The sequence below is a fragment of the Myotis daubentonii genome, chromosome 2, assembly GCF_963259705.1.
Source record: "Myotis daubentonii chromosome 2, mMyoDau2.1, whole genome shotgun sequence".
Classification (NCBI taxonomy): domain Eukaryota; kingdom Metazoa; phylum Chordata; class Mammalia; order Chiroptera; family Vespertilionidae; genus Myotis; species Myotis daubentonii.
Window position 1 is genome coordinate 63,496,757 of NC_081841.1, and position 23,927 is coordinate 63,520,683.

Here is a 23,927-nt window from a genome sequence, read left to right on the forward strand (position 1 = left end):
TCTGTGTGTGATGGGGTAGAGCCATAACTTCCCCATCGGCCCTGCCCTGAGTGTGACAGGGGGCGGTGTGCCAACTCCCCTATTGGCCCTACTCTGTGAGTGACAGGGGGGAGCTCCTCAACCCCCTGATGGGCCCTGCTCTGTGCGTAACAGGGGGGAGCTCCTCAACCCCCTGATGGGCCCTGCTCTGTGTGTGACGGGGGGAGCTCCCCAACCCCCTGATTGGCCCTGCTCTGTGCGTGACAGGGGGCAGCGCCCCAACCCCCTGATTGGCCCTGCTCTGTGCGTGACAGGGGGTGGCACCGCAACCTCCCCATCGACTCTGCCTTGAGTGTGACAGGGGGCAGTGCCCCAACCCCCCAATAGGCCCTACCCTGAGCGTGACTGAGGGTGGCATCACAACCTCCCAATCCGCCCTGCTCTGTGCATGACAGGGGGCGGCGCCCCAACTCCCCAATTGGCCCTGCTCTGAGCCCGACCAGGGGCTGCACCTACGGATTGGGCCTGCCCTCTGCCACCCGGGAGCAGGCCTAAGCCAGCAGGTCGTTATCTCCCAAGGGGTCCCAGACTGTGAGAGGGCACAGGCCGGGCTGAGGGACACCCCCCCCCCCCTCCTGAGTGCACAAATTTTTGTGCACCGGGCCTCTAGTGCTGCTATAAACACATGGGTGTAGATATCTTTTTGAGTTAATGTTTTGATTTCCTTTGGGCATTTCCTAGAAGTCAAATTGCTGGATCCTATAGTAGTTTACTTTTTTATTTTTGAGGAACCTCCAAACTGTTTTGCATAGTAGCTGTACCAAATTACATTGCCACCAACAGGGCAGAAATGAGCCCTTTCTTCATACCCATGCCATCATTTGTTATCTCTTGTCTTTTGATAATAGCCATTCTAACAAGATGGCTATGAGGTGATGTCTCATTGTGGCTTTTCTTTTTTTTTTAATTTATCTTTATTGTTGAAAGTATTACAGATGTCCCCCTCTTGTTCCCTATTGACTCTCTCTACCCAGCACCCATCCCTCCCAGGCTTTCACCACACTATTGCATATATGGTTAATCTCTCCCCACCCACCCACTCCCCACCCCTGCCTTCCATCTGAGATTTGTGAGTCTGTATGATGCTTCTATGTCTCTGAATCTATTTTGTTCATCAATTTATATGGTTCATAAAATTCCACATATGAGTGAGATCATGTGATACTTAAGCTTTCTCTGACTGGGTTATTTTGCTTTCATTGTGGTTTTAATTTGCATTCACCTAGTGACTCATAATGTTAAGCATCTTTTCATGTACCTGTTGACCTTTCATATATCTTCTTTGGAGATATGTCTACTCAGGTTCTTGGCCCATTTTTAAATTATTTTCTTTCTGCTATTGAATTGTATGAGTTCTTTATATATTTTCGATATTAAACCTTATCAGGTATATAGTTTGCAAATACTTATTCCCATTCCATAGGTTTTCTTTTCACTTTGTTGATGGTTTCCTTTGCTACGCAGAAGCTTTTTAGTTTGATGCAGTCCCACTTGTTTATGGTTTATTTTTTTGCTTGTGTTTTAGGTGTCATATCCAAAAAGTTACTACCAAGACCTATGTCAAGGAGCTTTATGCCTGTGCTTTCTTCTAGGAGTTTCATGGTTTCAGGTTGCACATGTAAGTCTTTAATCCATTTTGAGTTCCTTTTTGTGAGTCGTGGATATGTTAGCCTCATCTCAGCAACTGACTCTACCCAGACTAGATCACTTTCAGTTCCCAAAGATGTGGCCCACCCCCACAGGGCCTGACTGCACACCCACCTGCTGTGCGGAATGCTCTTTCTCCTCTTTCTGTCCAGTGTCCTTCCACTTACTTTTCAAGATGCAAATTAAACTGCACCTGCTCTCTGGAGCCTTTCCGAACACCCCTGGCCTATGTCACTTCACTTACCTATTTCACAAACACCTCTCTCCATGATTGCATCATAATGTCATGATTTAGTTATGATTCTGCAATCTTTGCTAGACCTGAGATTTTCAAAGGCAAGGACCATATCTATTTGTTTTTGTAATCTACGCATCAAGTATTTGTCTGTCACAACCTAGGCACTGACAGACACAAAAATATACCTCATGGGAGACACACACATATCCTTTATAACACAGGCATACACTTGCACATATACACATGCACACTCACACTACACAGAAAGAGACAAGAATTCACCATAGACAGTGGGAGATATAGGTGATAGGATATTAACAACATGCACCCAGAAAAACACATGTATAAAGAGAAAGAGACATTGAAAGCAGAAAAAGCATAGTCTCCACTTCCAAAGAATAGTAAAAATGTGAAAATTACGTTGTGCTTTTACAACAATAATGAATAGAGAGCCATTTTTACCAAAAGCTAGATGAAATTAGGCCAGATGCTGTAAAATCCAATGTGGTCTAGGTTATATAATTGAAACTGAGGTAAATTAAAACAACTCAGAAAAACTAAAGCAGATTGCACATAACTCACATGGCGTTCAAGTACACACTGATGTGGGATTGATTGCATAGAAACAACCTCTTCTACAGAAGTAAACAACAAACGTATTCTGACGAAATACCTCTTCCACGCTGAGATGAGCATGGTGCTCATGCAGCCTCAGCCTCAGCCTCCGGTCACCAGAGCCACTGCCCTCACAAGGGAGAAGGTGAGAACGGGTGGGGGAGGGGGGTGCAGGGGGGGGAGAGCTCATTCTCAGCACCACGTGATTATACGCTGCTCCGGGATTATAAACCATCCACACAAACGGTCCTCAGTGCTCGGAGCTGTGCTGACAGCCATTCCTTCTCTCAGCAAATACTGAGCCATCTCCTCTGGGCTTCACTTTCTGCTAAGGACTGGGGCTCCAAGTCGATGGTCCTCCCAGCCTCAGCACCTATTTAAACGTTTCTAGACATTGGGTTCCTGAAAGTCTTGATTGAGAAATACCGCTGGTCTCTTGGTTTCCTGGTATGACAGAGACGGAGTGTTCAAAGAGGCAAAGCCTGGGCTTTATGGAAACTTTATGTTTTTTGTTATCCAACTCCGTTATTTTACGGAACCACCCTGCAGTTTGTATTTCCTGTTTTTGATCCCTGCAGATGCCAGAGGCAGGCACTTCATAACTGTTAAAGATCAAGAGTTTTCTTTTTCAATGGGTAGGCATATAAGGAGTCAGTGGGATAAAGGAATGGCTTAGCAGCTTGGGTGTATAAAATAGGCCAGTAGAATAATGAACACTACCTGAATGCTTAGGAGCAAAGACACACTGTTTTGGTTACTTTGTAATAATTCAAGGTACCCTCATTGTTCCTACTGTGGGGACTGAGCTAATGAGGCTAATGAATAACTGCTCTGCAATGGACTGAAATTCCCATAAACTTCTTGCACCTGCATTTTTTGCAAACAAATCCTACATCTGCCACCAAAACCTATTGTGTGGGGGAATTGTACATACAAAGTGTGTGTATGTTTGTGCACAAGTCACCTGGTCCTGGAACGCTTGTTCTTTTTCAAGTCTTCTTGCCCAAAGCATCATCCATTTTCCCCCTCTAAATTTTATTACTTACTAGAGGCCCTGTGCATGAAAATTCATGCACTGGAGGGGCGTCCCTCAGCCTGGCCTGCCCCCTCTCACAGTCTGGGAGCCCTCAGGCGCAGGAGGCAACCTGGTGATCAGGGGAAGTCGACGCCCCATCACACCTCTGCTGCTGCCACTGCCAGCAGCACAAGCCTTGGCCGGCCCTGGTTACCTGAGCCTCAGGCGGCCCTGGGCAGCTGGGGGCTGAGGGGACTGGGCACCGCCATCTTGTGGCTGTGGGCACTGCCATCTTTGAGGGTGTGGCAGTCAATTAGCATATTCCCTCCTTATTGGCTGTGGGCACTGCCATCTTTGCAATGGTGTGAGGGTCAATTAGCATATTTTCTCTATATTAGATAGGATGATGGTCCCTAAACATGGTCCATTAAAATAGTCTCACATCATATGTTCAAACTCTTATTGTTTCAATATCTTAAGAAGTAGAATTTCAGTAAGCTTTTTTTTTACTACTCACAAAAAGTGAATAAAGCTGGGAAGATTTAAGCTTCAAGCATTTAATTATAAATTCAAAAATTTAAGACTTATTGAGCAGGTGTAACTGTGTCATTAATGTAATTATGCATTTTAGCCTGGCTGGCGTAGCTCAGTGGTTGAGCATTGACATACTAACCAGGAGGTCACGGTTTGATTCCCAGTCAGGCAACATGCCTGGGTTGCAGGCTCCATTACCAATGGGGGGCATGCAAGAGGCAGCTGATCAATGAGTATCATCATTGATGTTTCTATCTCTCTCCCCCTCTCTTTTCCTCTCTGAAATCAATAAAAATATATTTAAAAAAATAAAAAAGTAACATGATATGAGACACATGACATGGCCATATTCCAGAACTTGGTGGCCAGAGTGTCTTTTGTGTCTCCAGGATGTAGTAAAGCCCCAGCAATGCCATCTGAGTGGAATTAGGATATCCCTGTCTCTGGGATGGGATATCCCTGCCCCTGCAGCTACATATCACAGGCTAATGAATCTCCAGAACCCAAGGCCTCATTCATTCATATGGACTTTTGAGAACCTCAAGCCCATCTAGATTGGAAGCAGATCCTCTGGGTGGGCTGCTAGTCACACTGCAGCACTGGGATGACCCAAGAGAAACTCAAATTCACTTTTCCTGTCTACACTCACACTGGCACTATGCCAGGAAATTAGAAAGACTCTGCACTCATTCAGTCCCCAGCTCTTACGCTGGGGTATGGCAATCCTGAGCCATTGGAAGTAGTAGATAACTGTAAACTGATTTCCCGATTTTTTAATAGATTTAAATTAGCTCCTAATGAGATCTTCATTTGACATCTGACAAAATTAATCTAATATCTCTATAGAAGAAGACTAATTTTAAAAAGAGATTATGTTATCAATTATTTTAAAAATACTATAAAACTATAAACACTACAGTATTAGAATAAACAGTATGCTCTAAATCAACCCCTATGTATAAAAGTAGTTAATATGAAATAAAGAGCATATCATGAATTGATTCAACATCTCAAATTGGTAAAGCTGATGACTCAGAAAAATAATTCAGGTGACAGCCTTACCTCATACAATTGCCAAAATAAATTTATATAAAACATTAGAAGCATGTGTAAGTTACCACTTACCTGCTCTTTAGAAGAGAAATTCATTTCCAAGCATAAAAGTAATTTTAAAAACCACAAAGAAAAGATAGGTTTGACCACATAGAGTTTTAAAGACCCTGCAAACTCCACCTCCCTTAAAAAATATAAAAATAATACATTTAAAAAGAACTGCACTAATTTGAAAGGATACACACACCCCTATGTCATTGTAGTGTTATTTACAATAACCAAGCTATGGGAGGAACCCAAGTGTCCATCAGTAGATGAATGTATAAAAAAGCTGTGGTACATATTTACACAATGGGATACTATTCAGCCATAAAAAAAAAAAAGAAGGATCTCTTTATGACAGCATAAAGGAACCTGGAGATGATTATGCTAAGTAAAATAAGCCAGTCAGAGAAAGATAAGTGCCATATGATCTCACGCATATGTGGAATCAAATGAACAAAATAAACTAACAGCCTGGCCGGTGTTGCTCAGTGGTTGAGCGTTGATCTGTGAACCAAGAGGTCACGGTTCGATTCCAGGCCAGGGCACATGCCCGGGTTGCAGGCTCAATCCCCAGTGTGGGGTGTGCAGGAGGCAGCCAATCAATGATTTTCTCTCATTATTGATGTTTCTATCGCTCTCTTCCTTTCCCTTCCTCTCTGAAATCAATAAAAAAATATATTTAAGCAAACTAACAAACAAAATAGAAACAGACTTACAGACAGAGAAAGACTGACAGATGTCAGAGAGGAGGGGCATGGTGAAAAAAGGTGAAGGGATTAAGAAAAAAAACAACTCATAGACACAGACAACAGTATGGTGATTACCAGAGGGAAAAGGGGAGGTAAATGGTGATTGAAGGAGACATGATTTGAGTTGGTGAATACACAATACAATATACAGATAATGTGTTGTAGAATTGTACACCTGAAACCTATATAATTTTATTAACCAATGTCACCCCAATACATTCAGTAAAAAAGAAAAGAGTTGCATTAAAGGGTAAATATACTTAGCATATAGGGATCTTTGCAAATCAGTAAGAACACTGTTATTTCAATGTGAAAATGAGGATGGTACACAGACATTTTATATTGTCTAACAGATAAAAGTGAATGCTCTACCTCAATAGGAATTTTAAAAAGTCAAATTAAAAGAACACTGAGAAACCACTTCTCACTTTTTAAGTCAGCCAAGCAGTTAAGATGATTAATAACCCATGTTGAGCGGTTACACACAGAAAGCCAGGCACTCTCCCACGCTGTTAGCCAGGGTACAAATGGGGGCAAGTTTGGTGGAAAGTAATTGCATTTTGACAATTTGTTCTAAGAGCCTTTTAAAAAGTGCATAGTTCACATCCTTTGACATAATAATTCGACTTCTAAGAATCTATTTTACCAAAATAACAAGATGAGCACCAAGATTTTGACACACACATTAATCAACAAGTATTTTCTGAATGCCTGCTCTGTGCTGGGCCCTGCGTTGGCAGTTGCGGTGAATAAAACACAGAACTCCTGCCCAGTGAATGTCTGCTACTTTAAAAGGATGTGTATTGTGATATTTCTAGATTCAGACCCTGAAAACAATCTAAGTAGCACACAATAAAGGAGTGAGTAAATAAATCATGTCAGGTTCATAAAATGGAATATTATAAGGCCATTAAAAACAACTTCTGGAAAAATCTATGAAACAGGAAAATGCTTATATTAAAATGTTAAAAGCAAAATATGTATTGATGCAAAACCAAAGACATATAATTTTACCACAATTATGAAAAATATGCTCATAGAAAAAAGACTGGAGAAAATATTTGGCCCTAACCGGTTTGGCTCAGTGGATAGAGTGTCAGCCTGTGGACTCAAGGGTCCCAGGTTTGATTCCGGTCAAGGGCATGTACCTTGGTTGCAGGCACATCCCCAGTAGGGAGTGTGCAGGAGGCAGCTGATCGATGTTTCTCTCTCATCGATGTTTCTAACTCTCTATCCCTCTCCCTTCCTCTGTGTAAAAAATCAATAAAATATATTTTTTTAAAAGAAAATATTTGAACATGTTAACGTAAGTGATCTGTATTTTTCTAAAAGTCATAAAACCTGGGCTGTAGTCTCAGCTCCATTGCTTATTACCAATATATGACTTTGAGAAAGTCAATTAAACTTCATAAACCTTTATTTTCTAATTTGTAAAATGGAGCTGTAATTCTGGCCTTGACTGCCTCCCAGAACTCAAATTAGATAATGCATGAATGGGTACTTGGCAAACTAAAAGCTCTAACTAAATATGACATACTTTTATTTTCTTAGCAAAGAAGAATAATTAGATCTGAAAGACTAAACCCCTTTCTTCCACGTTTTTCATATGGAAAATTCCTATTCAATACAGTAATCCCCCCTTACCTGTGAGGGAGATGTTCCAAGACCCAGTGGATGCCTGAAACCACAGAGAGTACCAAACCCTATACTGTTTTTCACTACACATACATACCTATGATAAAGTCTAATTTATAAATTAGGCACAGTAAGAGGTTAACAATAAGAAATATAATACAATAGAACAATTCTAATAATACTAGTGGCCCGGTGTGCCAATTTGTGCACCAGTGGGGTCCCTCGGCCTGGCCTGTGGGATGGGGCCCAAACCAGCTCTCTGACATCCCCCGAGGGGTCCCAGATAGTGAGAGGGTGCAGGCCAGGCCAAGGAACCCCACCAGTGCACGATTGGGGCCAGGGAGGGACGCAGGAGGTTGGCCAGCTGGGGAGGGACCGCGGGAGGACTCTGGGGCATGCCCAGCCCATCTCGCTCAGTCCAGATCTGCCAGACCCCAGCAGCAAGCTAACCTACCAGTCAGAGCATCTGCCCCCTGGTGGTCAGTGCACATCATAGTGACTGGTTGACTGTCCCCTTGGTGGTCAGTGCAAGTGCATGTCATAGCAACTGGTCAACGGGTCGAATGCCCCTTGGTGGTCAGTGCACATTAGAGCAAGCAGTTGAGCAGCCTTAGCATATCATTAGCATATTACGCTTTGATTGGTTGAATGGCCAACCAGATGACCAGAAATTTAGCATATTAGGCTTTTATTATATAGGATACTGCAATAAGCGTTATGTAAATGTGGTCTTTCTGAAAAATAACTTACTGTACTATATTCACCTTTTCACTTAAAGGAAGCACTTTGGTGTCTCTTTGGCATATTCAAATTGCCAGCATCACTCCTATTTTGCTTTGGGGCACTTATTGAGTAACATGAGGGTTAAACACAAGCCCTGTGCTAGTCTGATACCTGAGATGGGAGGATTGCATATACAGCATGGATGTGCTGGACAAAAGGATAATTCATGTCGTGGGCTGGACAGAGGGGTGGCGTGAGTTTCATCACACTACTCAGAACAGTGCATGATTTAAAATTTATAAATTGTTTATTTCTGGAATTTGCCATTTAGCATTTTGGACCACAATTGTCCAAGGGTAACTGAAACCACAGAGAGTGAAACTGCAGATAAGGGGGACCACTGTACAATGCTCACTTTGCAGTTTTTCTTCATTTAGCCCATTGGCCCTCAGTCACTTTGCATCTTTGCCACATTTCTGTGCACTACAATAATCCACACTCACTGGCCAGATATATCTCACCTGGCAACTTTCTTGTTTTTAATCTGAAAATATATGAGCTGGGACTACCTAGAGCAGGGGTGGGCAACCTTTTTGTGAGTGCGTGCCAAAACCAGCAAAATCTCTGACTCAAAATTCTTCTGCGTGCCAACCCTAATTTTTTGAGAACATGTTACGCCTACTTGATATCTCTTAAGGTGTACGTATGTGAAGAACCTTGAAGAAATAATAAAATTCATTCGAGCGACAAAAACACAGTATATGACGATGAAAAATACATTTATTTTGTAATGTATGCATGTTATGTAAAATTATTTATTTATCTAAGATGCACCTACACTGAATTTATCTGAAAAATAAAAAAGTCAATATTAAGAAAAATGGAACTCCCATTTGACCCTGTGATCCCACTTCTAGGAATATATCCCAAGAAACCAGAAACACCAATCAGAAAGGATATATCCACCCCTATGTTCATAGCAGCACAATTCACCATAGCTAAGATCTGGACACAGCCTAAGTGTCCATCAGTAGATGAATGGATTAGAAAACTGTGGTACATCTACACGATGGAATACTATGCTGCTGTAAAAAGGAAGGAACTCTTACCATTTGCAACGTCATGGATGGAACTGGAGAGCATTATGCTAAGTGAAATAAGCCAGTCAATAAAGGAAAAATACCACATCATCTCACTCATTCATGGACAATAGAGACCATTATAAACTTTTGAACAATAATAGATACAGAGGCAGGGCTGCCTCAAACAGATTGTCAAACTGCAGCAGGAAGGCCGGGGAGGGTTGGGGGGCAGGAGGTAGGGGGGTAAGAGATCAACTAAAGGACTTGTATGCATGCATATAAGCATAACCAATGGACATAAGACACTGGGTGATAGGGGAGGCTAGGGGACTGTCTAAGGCGGGGGGATAAAATGGATACATATGTAATACCCTTTGTAATACTTTAAGCAATAAAAAAAAAATATTAAGAAAAAAATTGTAAATGGAAGATTATAAGAGAGGGTTTCGTGTACCAGCAAAAGTTACTGGCATGCCATGTTTGGCACGCGTGCCAGGGGTTGCCCACCCCTGACCTAGAGTTTTTTAGGAATTTATAAAACTGCCATTTCTTCACCCCCATCCTTATTTTTTGCCCATAGGATATAAAGACATAACAACTGAGCTGCCCTAAAATCAAGTAATCTCTTCAAGAAAATATTCCATAAACCCTCTAATGGGTGGTATCTGGCTCTTAAATATTATTCCCGTCATCATTACATTTTAAGGGTAAACCTTTCACTGAGGCAAGGACCACCCACCTGAGGCCTTGTGAGGCACTGTTCCCAGCAGAGGGACATTGACGGTTGGATCTGCCATGATGCCTTTATCCAGAGAGCGCAAGGACAGGAATTCATAGAAGTATTCTGCCTACAACAAAAGGCATGACAGTCAGCACCATGGAAACCACAGAGAGTGAGGAGGCATTTCTCAACTCATCACCCCTTTGAGGGAGAGACATTTTCACTACAGGACCTCTGGAGCACACGACCACTTAAAATTGTGTATCATAAATTACTTCTCCCAGCTACACTTCCCTTACACTTTACTGATAATGTTTATCACTTAACATTTTGTTCCAAAACACATTTTAGCTGGTATTATGAACAGATTGTGTGCTGGATGTACTAATATTTAATAACTTTGGATTATTTATATTGCCAGGTACAATAATAACAACTAGCGACAGTGACACAACAAACGTCCATGTATGCATACCATGTGCCAAGACTTATTCTAAACATTTGTATTAACAGTACATATAACAATGGAAAAGAATTGCATGGATGGAGTGCAAACACTCTGGGAAAAAAATGCATTTCAGTGGCTCTATTGTTTCCAGTACCCTCTAATAAGTTATCATTCGCTGCTCCATCATTACATACTCTAGCTTTATCACATTCTAAATTAAATCTATGTTTATATGGCTGGTATATTTAAAATTACATTTATAAAAACATAATTTCAATAAGTTTTAAAAACTAAATTTAATGAGGTGACATTTATTAATAAGATTATATAAGTTAGAGTGTATGATTCTATAAATACATCATCTGTATATTGGTTGTGTGCTCACCACCCATAGTGACCATATATCTGACACCCTTAACCCTCTTCACCCTCCCCTCAGCCCCTTCCCCTCTGGTAACCTTCATATTGTTGTCTGTGTCCATGAGCTTTTTGTTTTGTCTGTTCATTTGTTGCTTTCTGTTTTATATCCCACATGAGTGAAATCATATGGTTCTTGTCCTTTTCCATCTGACTTATTTCACTTAGCATGATATTCTCAAGAGGAATCCATATTGTTGCAAATGGCAGTATTTCATTTTTTCTTATGGCTGAGTAGTATTCCAGTGTATATTTGTACCCAGTAAGTTACAAAAATCATTTTATGTGTTAAGAAAAAGGATGAAAAATTAGATAAAGATTAGGTAAAGATTAAAACAATGATTGTGTAGTATAGATAACTATTTTTTTCCTTCTCTCTCCTTTTCAAATTTTTTACATGTGGTTCCATACCTTTTATAGTAAAATAAATACATTTATTTAAGAGCAAACATTAATCATGTACCCATCTGATCATCGATGAAATTTTCTTCTTGGACTTCTATTTAGTGTGGCTGTGCTCACACAACAATCTCATTTAAAATTCTCACATGTCTCCTTGAAAGTGTGTTTCAAGAAAAAAATACTCAATTAAAAAAATTTATTGTTGAAAGTATTTACATATGTCCCCTTTTCCCCCCATTGACCCCTTCTAGCCCACCCCCACCCCTCACTCACTATTAAAGTAGCTTCTGAATGTCTATTCCAGAAACTGTTGATAATGTTCAAAGAATGTGGAACTGAAAGAATTTCACTCAGAGTCCAGAAACAACTCCGTAGAGCAGCGATTTTCGACCTTTCTCGTGTCATGGCACGCAAACTACTAACATTCTGCGGCACAACAAAAAATATATTTTTTGCCAACCTGGCAAAAAAAAGGGTATAATTTTAATTTATTCACACCAGACAGCTACTAGTATTGTTGTGCTGGCTGTTGTCATCTTTTTATATAACATACATAAAATGGTATCATAAATTACTTCTCCCCGCTACACTTCCCTTTGCACTTTACTGATAATGTTTGGGGTCAAAGAAAACCTAACTTCTATGCCAAAGAGAACAGCCAGCCAGCCTTAAAGTTTGAGAACAAGTTTCACAAATTCTAGGGAAAGGAGGTCAGTGCCCCTGACTAAATAGATATTGCCTGTTTTAAAAATTCTTTCGGCACACCAGTGTGCTGTGGCACATGGGTTGCACATCACTGCATAGAGCATTTGGGTCTCCTGTTGTAGCTTTGAGTATGGCCACATTAAGTAGGTTGAGAAGCATGGAATCCACTGTATTCAATATCAGGGAGTTGGCATGACCACTCAACATGATGCATTTAGGCTTGATGGACTTCTCTGGACAGCCAATACTCTGATCTTATCAATAACAAATTTCACACTGCAGAGGCTTTAGAGTGATTTCTTTGAGAATCAGTATACATTATGGTTTTTCTCCTGCAGTTCTAAGACTGTATCACAGGTCAAGAACTGGTTCAAGCAATTTCCTATTTGGAACTTATCAGCAAAGGCAGTTGCCAGAGTCAACATTTTTGTTTGTTTGTCTCTCTTGTAGAAGATGATAGTGTTTCATAATCTCTGAAATATATAATTTTCTTTATACTTAGCATAGTTTTTAAAAAGTGGTTTGCTCATGTATTGTTTTCATTGCCTTATTAAGAATTCCAACTTGAAAACCACTTAGAGATTGACTAACCCTTTGTCTCTGATTTTGACACTGATTTCTTTTAATGTTCCACTTCATCATTATAAAGAGATCTACCAAAACCACCAATACCATATAAATATTTCCACAGATAATCATCACTCTGAGGCAGAGATGAAATATATTACTCATTTAACTTAAAATTTTAAATATTTCCCTCAGAGTTATAGAAAATGGTTGATGAAATAAGCATTAGATTTGTAATGTCATATTCTAACTTCTAGTCAGGACTTTGTTTTTACTTTGTTTATAATATAATAAATATCCTTAGTCCCAAACCTCTCCACTGGAAAAACTATTTGGGGTCAAAGAAACCTAACTTCTATGCCAAAGAGAACAGAGAGCCAGCCTTAAAGTTTGGGAACAAGTTTCACAAATTGTAGATTTATTACTTAGATAAAAGGAAGTCAGAGCAGGAACTGTAATAGGGAGGTGGCATATTGGAGAGCATGCAAGTTCTATTAGGAAAAAGTACATTTTGTTTCATTAAATGACACTAGTGGAAACTCAGGTAGAGGCAAGGAGAGTGCTTATTTGGGAAACATATGAAAGATTGCCTTGTATTCAAACAAAGAATGGGCCTATTCAGGAGAATAATTCACTTCTAAATTAAATTGCTGAAAAATCTTGCTGGCCTGGTTTGCATGCAGTAAATTTTCTTTTCATGGAGAGGTATAAAAGACACACAAACTTTATCAAGAGAGGAGTGCTGGAGGCCTTTTAACTTGCTCCTAAGAGACTTGGCTGAATATTGGGGTTGTTCCTTTCAGAAGTGATGAAGGTATCATTTAAACAGCAAAATGGGACAACTCATAAGGCCTTCACTCTGGCATGCTTTCTTTGGGTAGACAAAGAGAGCAGAGAATTGCATTAACCATTGGTAGGAATGGAGAAAACCCAGTATTTCTTTTCCACCTTTGAAGTTCTGGGTTTATGGTGTATATTTAATCTAATAAGCACAATAATTGCAGGATCCTCTGAGTTAAGAATCAAAGGTTCTTCATAAAACCATGAAGGCTGTCAAAAAGGCGCTCAAACCTCATTTAATTTCATATATCCTGATGCTGAGCTAAGTGCTCATGGGAAAACACCAAAACAATTTGTCCCAAATAAAATATTTGTCCCCCTCGCCCTAACTGGTTTGGCTCAGTGGATAGAGTGTTGGCCTGCGGACTTAAAGGTCCCAGGTTCGATTCCGGTCAAGGGTATGTGCCTCAGTTGCAGGCACATCCCCAGTGCGGGGTGTGCAGGAGGCAGCTGGTCGATGTTTCTCTCTCATCGATGTTTCTAGCTCTCTATCCCTCTCCCTTCCTCTCTGTAAAAAATCAGTAAAATATATTTTTTAAAAAATGTTTGTCCCCCCCAAAAAATATTTGTCCCAAAGAAAATTTCAGATGGTTTAGAGATACAAAACATAGAGATGCCTTAAGGTTTAAAACTTTAGAACTAATTTTTGTTGAGTGTTTACTTGAGTCACTGTTCATTTCATTCTCACAGCAGCCTACTATTTTTATAGCATAGACGTATGTCCAGATTAGCACAACAGGGAGTTTGAGAATTATTAAAGGGTTATAGACTAGCTCCTACAATGTGTGTGAAAGGCAAGAAGAAATCTACTGAAATGACGAAGAGAGGAAAATAGTTCAATGTGAAAGTCTCAAACATATAAGCATGCCCAATGCTTAAAATAACCTAACGCCTGAATGTCTAGACCAGAAACTGTCAGATCTCACATTCTTCCTCGGCATTCTTCTTGTCACCTCTCTGTAAAATTTTGTCCTTCAAACTCAAAACTCGTTCTCCTTGGATTCTGTGACACTCTGCTGACTCTCCTCCCAGGTCCTGAGTTTCTGACATTTCCTCATTAACTCTCCACCTCTCAGCTCTTGATCACAGAAAATCGCTAAGACTCAGGCCTCAGCTCTTCTCTCTTTATATTCTGTCATAAAATTCATGCACTCTCACAGACGGAACTATTTCCTTTCGGGCAATGACGCACGATGTGAACCATTGGCACTGCCTCATGGCCATGCTTGCCTTGTGGAGTCTAATTATTGTCATCCCAAACCAGCTTCCCCTCCTGATTTCTTTATGTCTGTCAAGAGTCGTATTTTTCCTATCACAAAGGTACTGAACCTCAGATTTGTCATTGTTTCTTGCCTCTACCTCATCTCCCGATAGCCAGACATCAAAATCTTATCCTTTCTCATTATCTATCTTTTGATTCTGTCCCTTCCTTTCATTCCCACTGCTTCCATCTTAACCCAGCCTTTATTTCTTCATTGGCATTATCATAACATTTTCTGAAATATCCATCTTGCCTTCCTCTTTAACATATCTGCCATAATATAAACCAACATATCTAATTAAAACATAACTTTTGCCATGTCATAATCCTCTCCTGTCTCCCTTATCTCCAAGATAAGGCCTTTAGCCTAAGTGTCCTCCAAATTTTATTTCTTTATTTTTTTACTTTAATTTATCAATTACAGTTTACTTTCAATATTATTTTGTATTGGTTTCAGGTGTACAGTATAGTGGTTAGAGACAATCATACTTTACAAATTGTTTTTCCCGGTATTTCCAGTACCCACCTGGCACGATACATGGTTATTACAATATTACTGACTATATTCCCTATGCTATATTTTATATCCCTGTGACCGTTTGTAACTACCAATCTGTACTTCTCAATTTCTTCACCTCTGTCACCCAGTTCCCCATCACCCCTCCCCTCTGGCAACCACAAGTCCACTCTCTGTGTCTATGAGTCTGTTTCAATTGCGTTTGTTTGCTTATTTTGTTCTTTAGATTACTACTCTCCAAAAGGGGTCTTCTGCAACTCACCTGGCCTGCTCTGAATATAACATAGCCATGTCTGTATCCTAGTGTTTTCATCTGTACTGACCGGTGATAGGACTTAAATCAGCTCAGCCTTTAAACATATACCACCATGCATTATTATTAAACATTTCACAGGTATAGGTCATGTATCATATACATTTTGAATTCTTTGTGGTTAATGATGAGGTTGCATTTTCCCCCCAACATTCTATTGGCAGTCATGCAGCATTGTGCACAAGCAAGGTATTTAATAAGTATCTGCTGGATGAAAGAATGGTCTACTGAGAAGCCTCCAGATGCATAAGCCAGGGCATCTCTGAACACATTGTTGTGATGAAATGGCATTAGCCCTGGTTCTACTGACAAGCAGCAGCTTTTCTATTCTGGAAATTGCTAAATTACTTTTATGGGTCAAAAGATTATCTTTTTACATATATATATTGAACTTATTGGGGTGATATTGGTTAATAGAACCATACAGGTTTCAAGTGTACAAATCTGTAACACATTATCTGAATGCTTCATCATGCATTCACCACCCAAAGTCAAGTCTCTTTCTGTCACCACTTATCCCCCCTTTACTCTCTTCCACCTCCTCCACCCCCCTTTCCCTCTGGTAATCACCATACTGTTGTCTGTATGTATGTGGTTTTTATTAATCCCTTCATCTTTTTCACCCAGCCCCCCAAACTGCCTCCTTTCTGAGAGCTGTTAGTCTATTCTGTGTATCTGTGATTCTATTTTGTTTGCTAGCTTATTTTGTTCATTAGATTCCACATGTAAGTGAAGTCATATGGTATTTGTCTTTCCCTGACTGGCTTATTTCACTTAGCATAATACCCTCCAGGTGCCTCCATGTTGTAACAAAAGGTAAGATTTCCTTCTTTTTTATAGCCTGGTAATATTCCATTGTGTAGATGTGCCACAGCTTTTTTATCCACTCATCTACTGATGGGTCCAGATCTTGGCGATTGTAAATAATGCTGCAATGAAGAACATAGGGGTTCACATATTCTTTCTGATTGGTGTTTCGGGATTCTTAGGATATATTCCCAGGAGTGGAATTGCTGGGGCATAAAGTAGTTCCATCTCTTTTACTTTATGGCTAGTCACCACAGCATACATAGAGAACAGTGAACATTTTTGAAAAAAATAGCAATCAAAGGAACATTGACATTTGATCTCCAGCCAATCGGTGTGTAGTCTGTAATTGTTTTATACTTGTTCTGGGACAAAACCTAGGCAATGGGGCCCCCAGAACGAATGTGAGCAGATAGTGCAAACAAGGCCCAGTTCTGAAACATGACTTTGTTCAATGCTCTTCATACCTATGAGTCTCCTTCCAAAAGTTACATATATTGTAATTTTATTGACTTAATTTTAAAAGTTTGTTTTGTAAAACTGTATATATTTTGCCTTCTGTAAATTACAATATATAATTGCAACATCGTGCGGAAACTGAAATATCAACGATAACTTTTTTCCTGACTCCTTTGAAACTGGCTCTAAGAAGAACTTGTTTCAGAAGCAAAAAAGGAACAGTCCCTTCTCTTGCAAAGTAGTTAATCTTTTCACTGGTCTTGGCTTAAATTGACATGTAAATGAACATTGCTTAAAGAGAGAATCTCAATCTGTTCTAGTAACCATCTTTATATATATTAGACCACAGTCAGAGGGCTGGGTGGGGGGAGTAAAGTTATTGGAATATAATGGTAATATTAAAACTTAAAGTCCAAGTAAACACATCCAGGACGAGAGTTTTGTAAACTAAAACTGGCAGGAGATCACACGGTTTGGCTTCACATAAATCTCAAGTATCTAAAACATTTCCATATTTTTCCTCCTACGGTTTGGAATCACCATTGCTCATGCAAACCAGAAACAGACCAGGATATCTGACAAATCACTGGCGAGTCATTCTCTTTTAAGATATGAAAGCAATGTATTCATATTAGATATGAATTCAAAATTAGATAAAACCCAAAGCTACAGTGTTTTATTTGTTAATGTTGAGGGAGGGGTCAAAAAGAAAATAGAAAAACAGAGCATTGGGGAATGGAAAAGTTTTATTTTTACGTTCTTGAAGACTAAGGGGGGGAAGGTATATCAGTATAAACACAAAGTAAGCTCTTAACAAAATCTTGTCCCCATTCAACACAATGCTTTCCACGGAAAGGACAATATAGGTAGCAGTAGGGCTTCTGAAAACTTCATTCCTCATTGTTTCTCAAGGTTTCTGGGACAGTGGCTCCTTCTCCTAATTCAAGCATTACACAGTTATGGGTCAATGCCCACCTAACAACTGGGCACCGAGAAGAATGATAGTCAGTATTGGACAATCTTGAGTGGGGTAACGTAAGGGACCAAGGAAAACAGGGTTCATTACAAGTGGCACAGCTGGGGACATCCAACTAGAAGGTGTGGGAAAAGAAACAGTGTGGAGGCTCTTGGGAGCACAGCTCTAAGTTTCTTCTGGATACAAGGCGGAATAATTATTGAAAAATCTGAGTGAGCTAATGAATGCAGGTGTTCTGGAAGAGATGAGAGAGGAAGGCTTCATTTCTGAAAAAAGAAACAGGAATACCTTTTCTATTTTTTCTTGTCATATCAAGATTTATCTTTGTTTTGTTTTGGTTTTTAACATGTTTTTATTGATTTTAGATATATTTTTTTATTGATTTTTTACAGAGAGGAAGGGAGAGAGAGAGAGAGTTAGAAACATCGATCAGCTGCCTCCTGCACATCTCCTACTGGGGATGTGCCCGCAACCCAGGTACATGCCCTTAACCAGAATCGAACCTGGGACCTTTCAGTCGCAGGCCGATGCTCTATCCACTGAGCCAAACCGGTTTCAGCTGATTTTAGATATAGAGGAAGGGAGTGGGAGAGATAAAAACATTGTTGAGAAACATTGATTGGCTGCCCCCTACTGGGGATCGCAACCCGGGCATGTGCCCTGACTGAGAATCAAACCAATGACCTCTTGGTGCATGGGACAGCACTCAACCCATTGAGCCACACTAGCTGGACAAGATTTATATTTGAATATTTCTTATATCTTCAAAAGCAGTAGTCATTGGATATTCATTTATAAGGGGGGAGAGAGAACTGCCAAGAGCTATTTCTTTAACAATAATTTTAAAACTGAACAATTATTCTTACAGCTCATTTAGTACATTTATTCTTCATCAGTATCTCATCCCCTTGTTATCTTTTCTTCATGCAAGTAACATGGCAGTGTATTTCAACACACCACGTTTTAAAACACAGAATAACAGTTATAAAATGTACAAACAAATTTGGGTAGCACAGACATATAGCTCAAAAGAGGCAAAATTAATGTCCCATTTCTTTAAGAGTTCTGTATAATGTATCATTATCTCTAGGGGTATAATTTTACTCTACTGATAAAAGGTGAGTGAAAATTTTTAGCTGTCATAGAAATGTCAGGAGGTATTCCCAATGATGGCTTTCAAATCATTTAACATTAGGTCATATTTTTCTTAGTTTTATTTAGCCTTAGGTAGTTTTCTGAAATTCCTTGATGTATTTTTTCATTGAATCCACATGGACATTATTAAATTAATTTTTTATGAAAACCAGGGAAAAAAACCAGACTTTTCTCTTTAACTTTATGTTTTGGAAAAAGGCATTAAACTACTTTGGTAAAGGTTATGAAATATGCCTTAATGTGACTTCTTTGTTCATATAGTTGCAATTTCATGTATCAGAGTACTACATTACAAGATAGGTCCAGTTGTTCCATTCCAATCCAAGAGCCAACCAGAAAAAAATAAGTCTGTAACTTCACAGTTACAGATTTTCAAAGTCTAAAATTTAGGGAACAAGTCTTGCTAACAGAAGATTCAACTCATAGTTATCATTATAAATTTTTCCATAGGCCCTAGAACATGCAGCACAATTAGCCTTTTTAATTTTCTAAGCTCCTCTGGATATTTGCACCATTCATCTTCCTTATGCAAAAGAGAAACTGAGGCAGAACAGAAGCAATTCCCTGGATAACACTGATGATGAAAATCCATAATCTGAGGACTGGTTAAATCTATGTGGCCAACTTCAATTGCCCCCTAATGCCCCTGAGCAATTCTTTTTAACATCACTAGTCTCTCCCTTCTCCTACACACAAGAATTCCATAGATTCACCAAAGTCCTCCACCCCATTCCTGCTATCTTCACTCAACTGATTACCTCAAAGGAATGATTTTGCTAGTGGTGAATTCTCTCTAGTTTTCCTCCACCCACCTACAAAAAGGCTACAACCACATTCAATCCTGCTTCCTTCCCATATCCTCTGAGATTGGTTCCGTAAATAATGTCATCTTCCCTCATATATATTAATGTGATGAAAAGATTAAGAACCAAACACTGTTTCTACCAGGCTATCTTCCTTCCTTCCTGACATTAAAATGCATCTAATCATGGCCTCAGCTTTCTTGCCCATAAGTCTTCAGCTTACTACAGTATGGCTTTTGCCCCCATTACTATTAAAATGTTTTGATGAAAGGTCACTGATGATGTCCAAGTTGTTATATCCATTCAACATTTTTCCACCTTCATCTCTCCTGTATTCTCTGAATTTTTTTTATTACAAACAACTTCTCTTTCTCTTCTTTTTTGACCTATATATAGCAATAATAGTGTCTTTGAGTTTCCCTTTCCTTCTCTGATCAGTCTATCGCGAATGACCTGCACATGCTTCTCTTTATATAACTGCACCTTGCGAAGCATTCTGAATGTGGGCCCAATGCGCCCTTAGAGAACCCATAGCTTTTGTGTTCATATGGACTAGTATATGACTTAGGGGACAGCAGAACTCAGCTCTTTCATCTCATTCTTAAAGTCCATGGCTCTCAGGGTCTCTTATCTGTTTCCATAACTTCACCCACATTTCAGTGACTTCCTATTTGTATCTCCAGTTTTCACCCTTCTTCTGAGCTCTAGATTAATATCAATAGCAGTCTACCAGACATCTCTGCCTTGGACTTCACATGTCTGAACCAAACCCATTACCTTCCCAATGAACCTGTTCACTTATCTTCTTCAGAAAGCAAGCACTGTATACCTGACCCCCAAGACATAAACTTGGCAGTCTTTCTAGACTAACTTTTCTTTTATCAAACATTTCCACAAACTTTCATTGATTCCTCAGATCTCTTCTCTTCTCTTGCTTTCTATTGTTACTACCAAAATTCAGACATTTCCCACTGGCTCTGCCCACCTACCTGCCTCTTCTCTTGGGTCTTCCTTTCCAAGTCCTTGACCCAGCCACAGCAAGCTTTGAGTCCATTGAGCCACATGCTCTCTCATGAGCCCTACCCTTATTTTATGCCTGGAATGTCTACTCCCTGAAAAACTAACTTCCCTCTCCAGGCTCAGGTGAAATGTCACCTCTTTGTAAAGCTTTCCTGCTCCACATGCTTCTTTCCTGTACTTTCCCTTATTTTACTATTATTACTTATAGTAACAATCTATTTACTTGTCTTCCCCCCCATTAAACTTTTCTCTCGGAAGGGGCTTTATTTTTTATTTGAATCCCCAGGGACTAGCATATTCTTTGTGGCTCAAAAACTGTTTATAAAAAATGAATATAAGTGTTAAGACAAATTAGCGATAGCCCCTCAAAAAGTGGGTGAATCATGGCTTACCATGTCTACTCCAAGTCATGAAATTCCTGTTATGAAATGAAAAAGAAACCCAAGTATACTTGTGAAACCTTGATTGAGAGAGGTAGACATCGGCATCCCAATCACAGGTCAGCAGGAAATGGGCGATATCCGGCCATGCACAGGAGACTAAGCTGGTCCTTATCTGGCTCTCCACGGAGACACCTAACAGTCCACACAACAGCACGCACAGGCAGGGGTGAACTGGGGTAAAATTGGGGCTACAGTCAAACCAACTTGGCTTGAATTCTAATTCCACTGCTTACCAGCTGGCCTTGGGCAAAGTCTTCGCCTTTTATTCATTCAACACATAGGCATTGAGTGTGTCAGCACTAGGCATTGTGTATGCCCACAATTGCAAGGATGAATAAAAAGAGATCTAGTATTTGTCTTTATGGAGAAATCTGTCTGGCTTGCAGGCTGGACAAAAGTTGACCATTAATCAAATAATAATAAAATTAAGACTGTGGTAAAGTGCTTCAGAGGAGAAGTATGTTGTACTTGGAAGAATATGTAATTTGATTTAGCTAGGGAGTCAAGAAAGGCTTGCCTGAGAAAGAAGGCACAACTGAGATCTGCTAGATGAAGTTAAACAGGTGAAAGAGGGGGAAGCATTTTCACCAGAAGGCAGATCAGGTATAAGCTCTGACAGGACTTCGGCAGGCTTGAGGAACTAAAGAGAAGCCAGCACCTACTTGATAGCATTGCTGCGAGGATTAAAGAACGTGTAAAGTAGGTAGCAAATGTTGACACACAACAAGCATTGAACAAATTGTGGTCATTATTAACAGGATTAATGCACAAGTAGAATACCCACTCTTGTTGGGGGGATGTGGCAGCAGAAGTTCCTAGACAGTGGGGGAACCTGTAGGTAGAAAGGAGCAGTCTTTGTATTTCTGGGTGTTTGGGGCTAGAGGAGGGTGATCAAGGGGGTTCTCACATTCCTGAAGGATATCAGCTATGTGCTGTGTGTATTGGGAGAAGAGTTCAAAAGAAGAGTAGGGGCTGTGAAAATAGTCTACAAATTCTTTTCCTTTTCTGCTTATTGCACATGTGAGTTTACAGTTCGGGTTAGTATATAGAGTCGAAATTACAATTACCTTATTTCTTTTTTTTAATATGTTTTTATTGATTTTTTAGAGAAAGAGAGGAGGAGGAGAGAATAGAGAGATAGAAACATCAGTGAGAGAGGAACATCATCAATTGGCTGCCTTTTGCATGGCCCCTACTGGGGAATGAGCCTACAACCATGGTACGTGCCCTTGACTGGAATCGAACCTGGGGCCCTTCAGTCTGCAGGCTGACTCTCTATCCACTGAGCCAAACGAGCTTGGGTACCTTATTTCTTTAGATTGAAAACAAATTAGAAATGTCTTATCGAACTATTCATTTACAGGAAATTTAGAGGACAGAAGAACAAGTAAAACTACCCCACAAAGATGTAATCAGCAAAATTGAGGCAAGGAAACTTTGTAAGCCAAAACCCTGTTTACTCAACCAAAAATTGTAGGAATGAAAAATGAGAGAGGTGGATGAGAAACCCACAGACTAAAAGACCCAAAAGACCGATCAACCAATCATGATCTGCGGACCTTTTCTGGGTTCTCAGTCAAATACACAGACCTTTTAAAGTATATGACATTAAAATGTTTGTTAAAAAGTATGACATCTACGAGAGACAGTTGAAAATTTAACTGGCTATTTGATTATATTAAGATAATTTTTAATAGGTTTGAAGGTATTTTAAAAATATATTTTTTATTGATTTCAGAGAGGAAGGGAGAGGGAGAGAGAAAGATTAGTATCAATGATGACAGAGACTCATCTATCCGCTGCCTCCTGTATGCCCTCTATTGGGGATCACACCCACAACCCGGGCATGTGCCCTGCCTGGGAATAATAGAACCATGACCTCCTGGTTCATAGGTCAATGCTCAACCACTGAGCCACACTGGCAGGACTGAGGGTTTTTTTTTAAGTTATCTTTTATAGATACATCAGAGTTTCTCAAAGAAAGGGACAAAGATTGTAGCACTCACCTTATCTAACACTGTACTAGACAATATAGGCAATAAATACTATTGACTGAAACCAGTATTTCTTAAAAACATATTATCTGTTTTTGTCTTTGTCAGAGAAGTTTCTAAAGCCATACAGGTAGGGGGATATGAGTGTTAGAAAACTTGTAAATAATTGAACAAATACCAGGGACTAAACCACTACAGCAGAAGGAATAGTTAGTGTCAAGTACCCCAGATGGGATGGCCCCTGGAATGATCAGGAAATGGCAGGGAGGCGCTGTAGTTCTCAGGATGTGGCCAGAGGGGAAGCACTGCTCTGTGACAGGCAAAGGGTCAGATGCTCCCAGGGGAGGAACCCTGGAAAGGGCCCATAATAACAAGGTCCAGCTCCACACATCCTCTGAGGCTAGAGGTAAACCCTGCAGGTGATCTCGATGCCCTGCTTCTTCCCTCCTGTCTCTCTTCCATGCTCCCTACCTGCACACTGGCCTTCAGCCCTGCAGGAGCAGGAGGTATGGTCTAGTGCAGGGGTGGGCAAACTTTTTGACTCGAGGGCCACAATGGGTTCTTAAACTGGACCAGAGGGCCGGAACAAAAGCATGGATGGAGTGTTTGTGTGAACTAATATAAATTCAAAGTAAACATCATTACATAAAAGGGTACGGGTTTTTTTTTTGTTTTTTTTTTAGTTTTATTCATTTAAAACGGGC

The 23,927-nt window shown here is 40.0% G+C and overlaps 1 protein-coding gene across 1 annotated transcript in view; it reads right to left on the minus strand.

Moving 5' to 3' along the window:
* WIF1 (WNT inhibitory factor 1) overlaps window positions 1-23,927 on the minus strand; it is a 75,715-nt gene that overhangs the window by 22,523 nt on the left and 29,265 nt on the right. Inside the window, exon 3 of the mRNA XM_059683508.1 lies at window positions 10,115-10,223. Coding sequence (XP_059539491.1) covers window positions 10,115-10,223 — 109 coding nt within the window. The remainder of the gene's footprint in view (window positions 1-10,114; window positions 10,224-23,927) is intronic.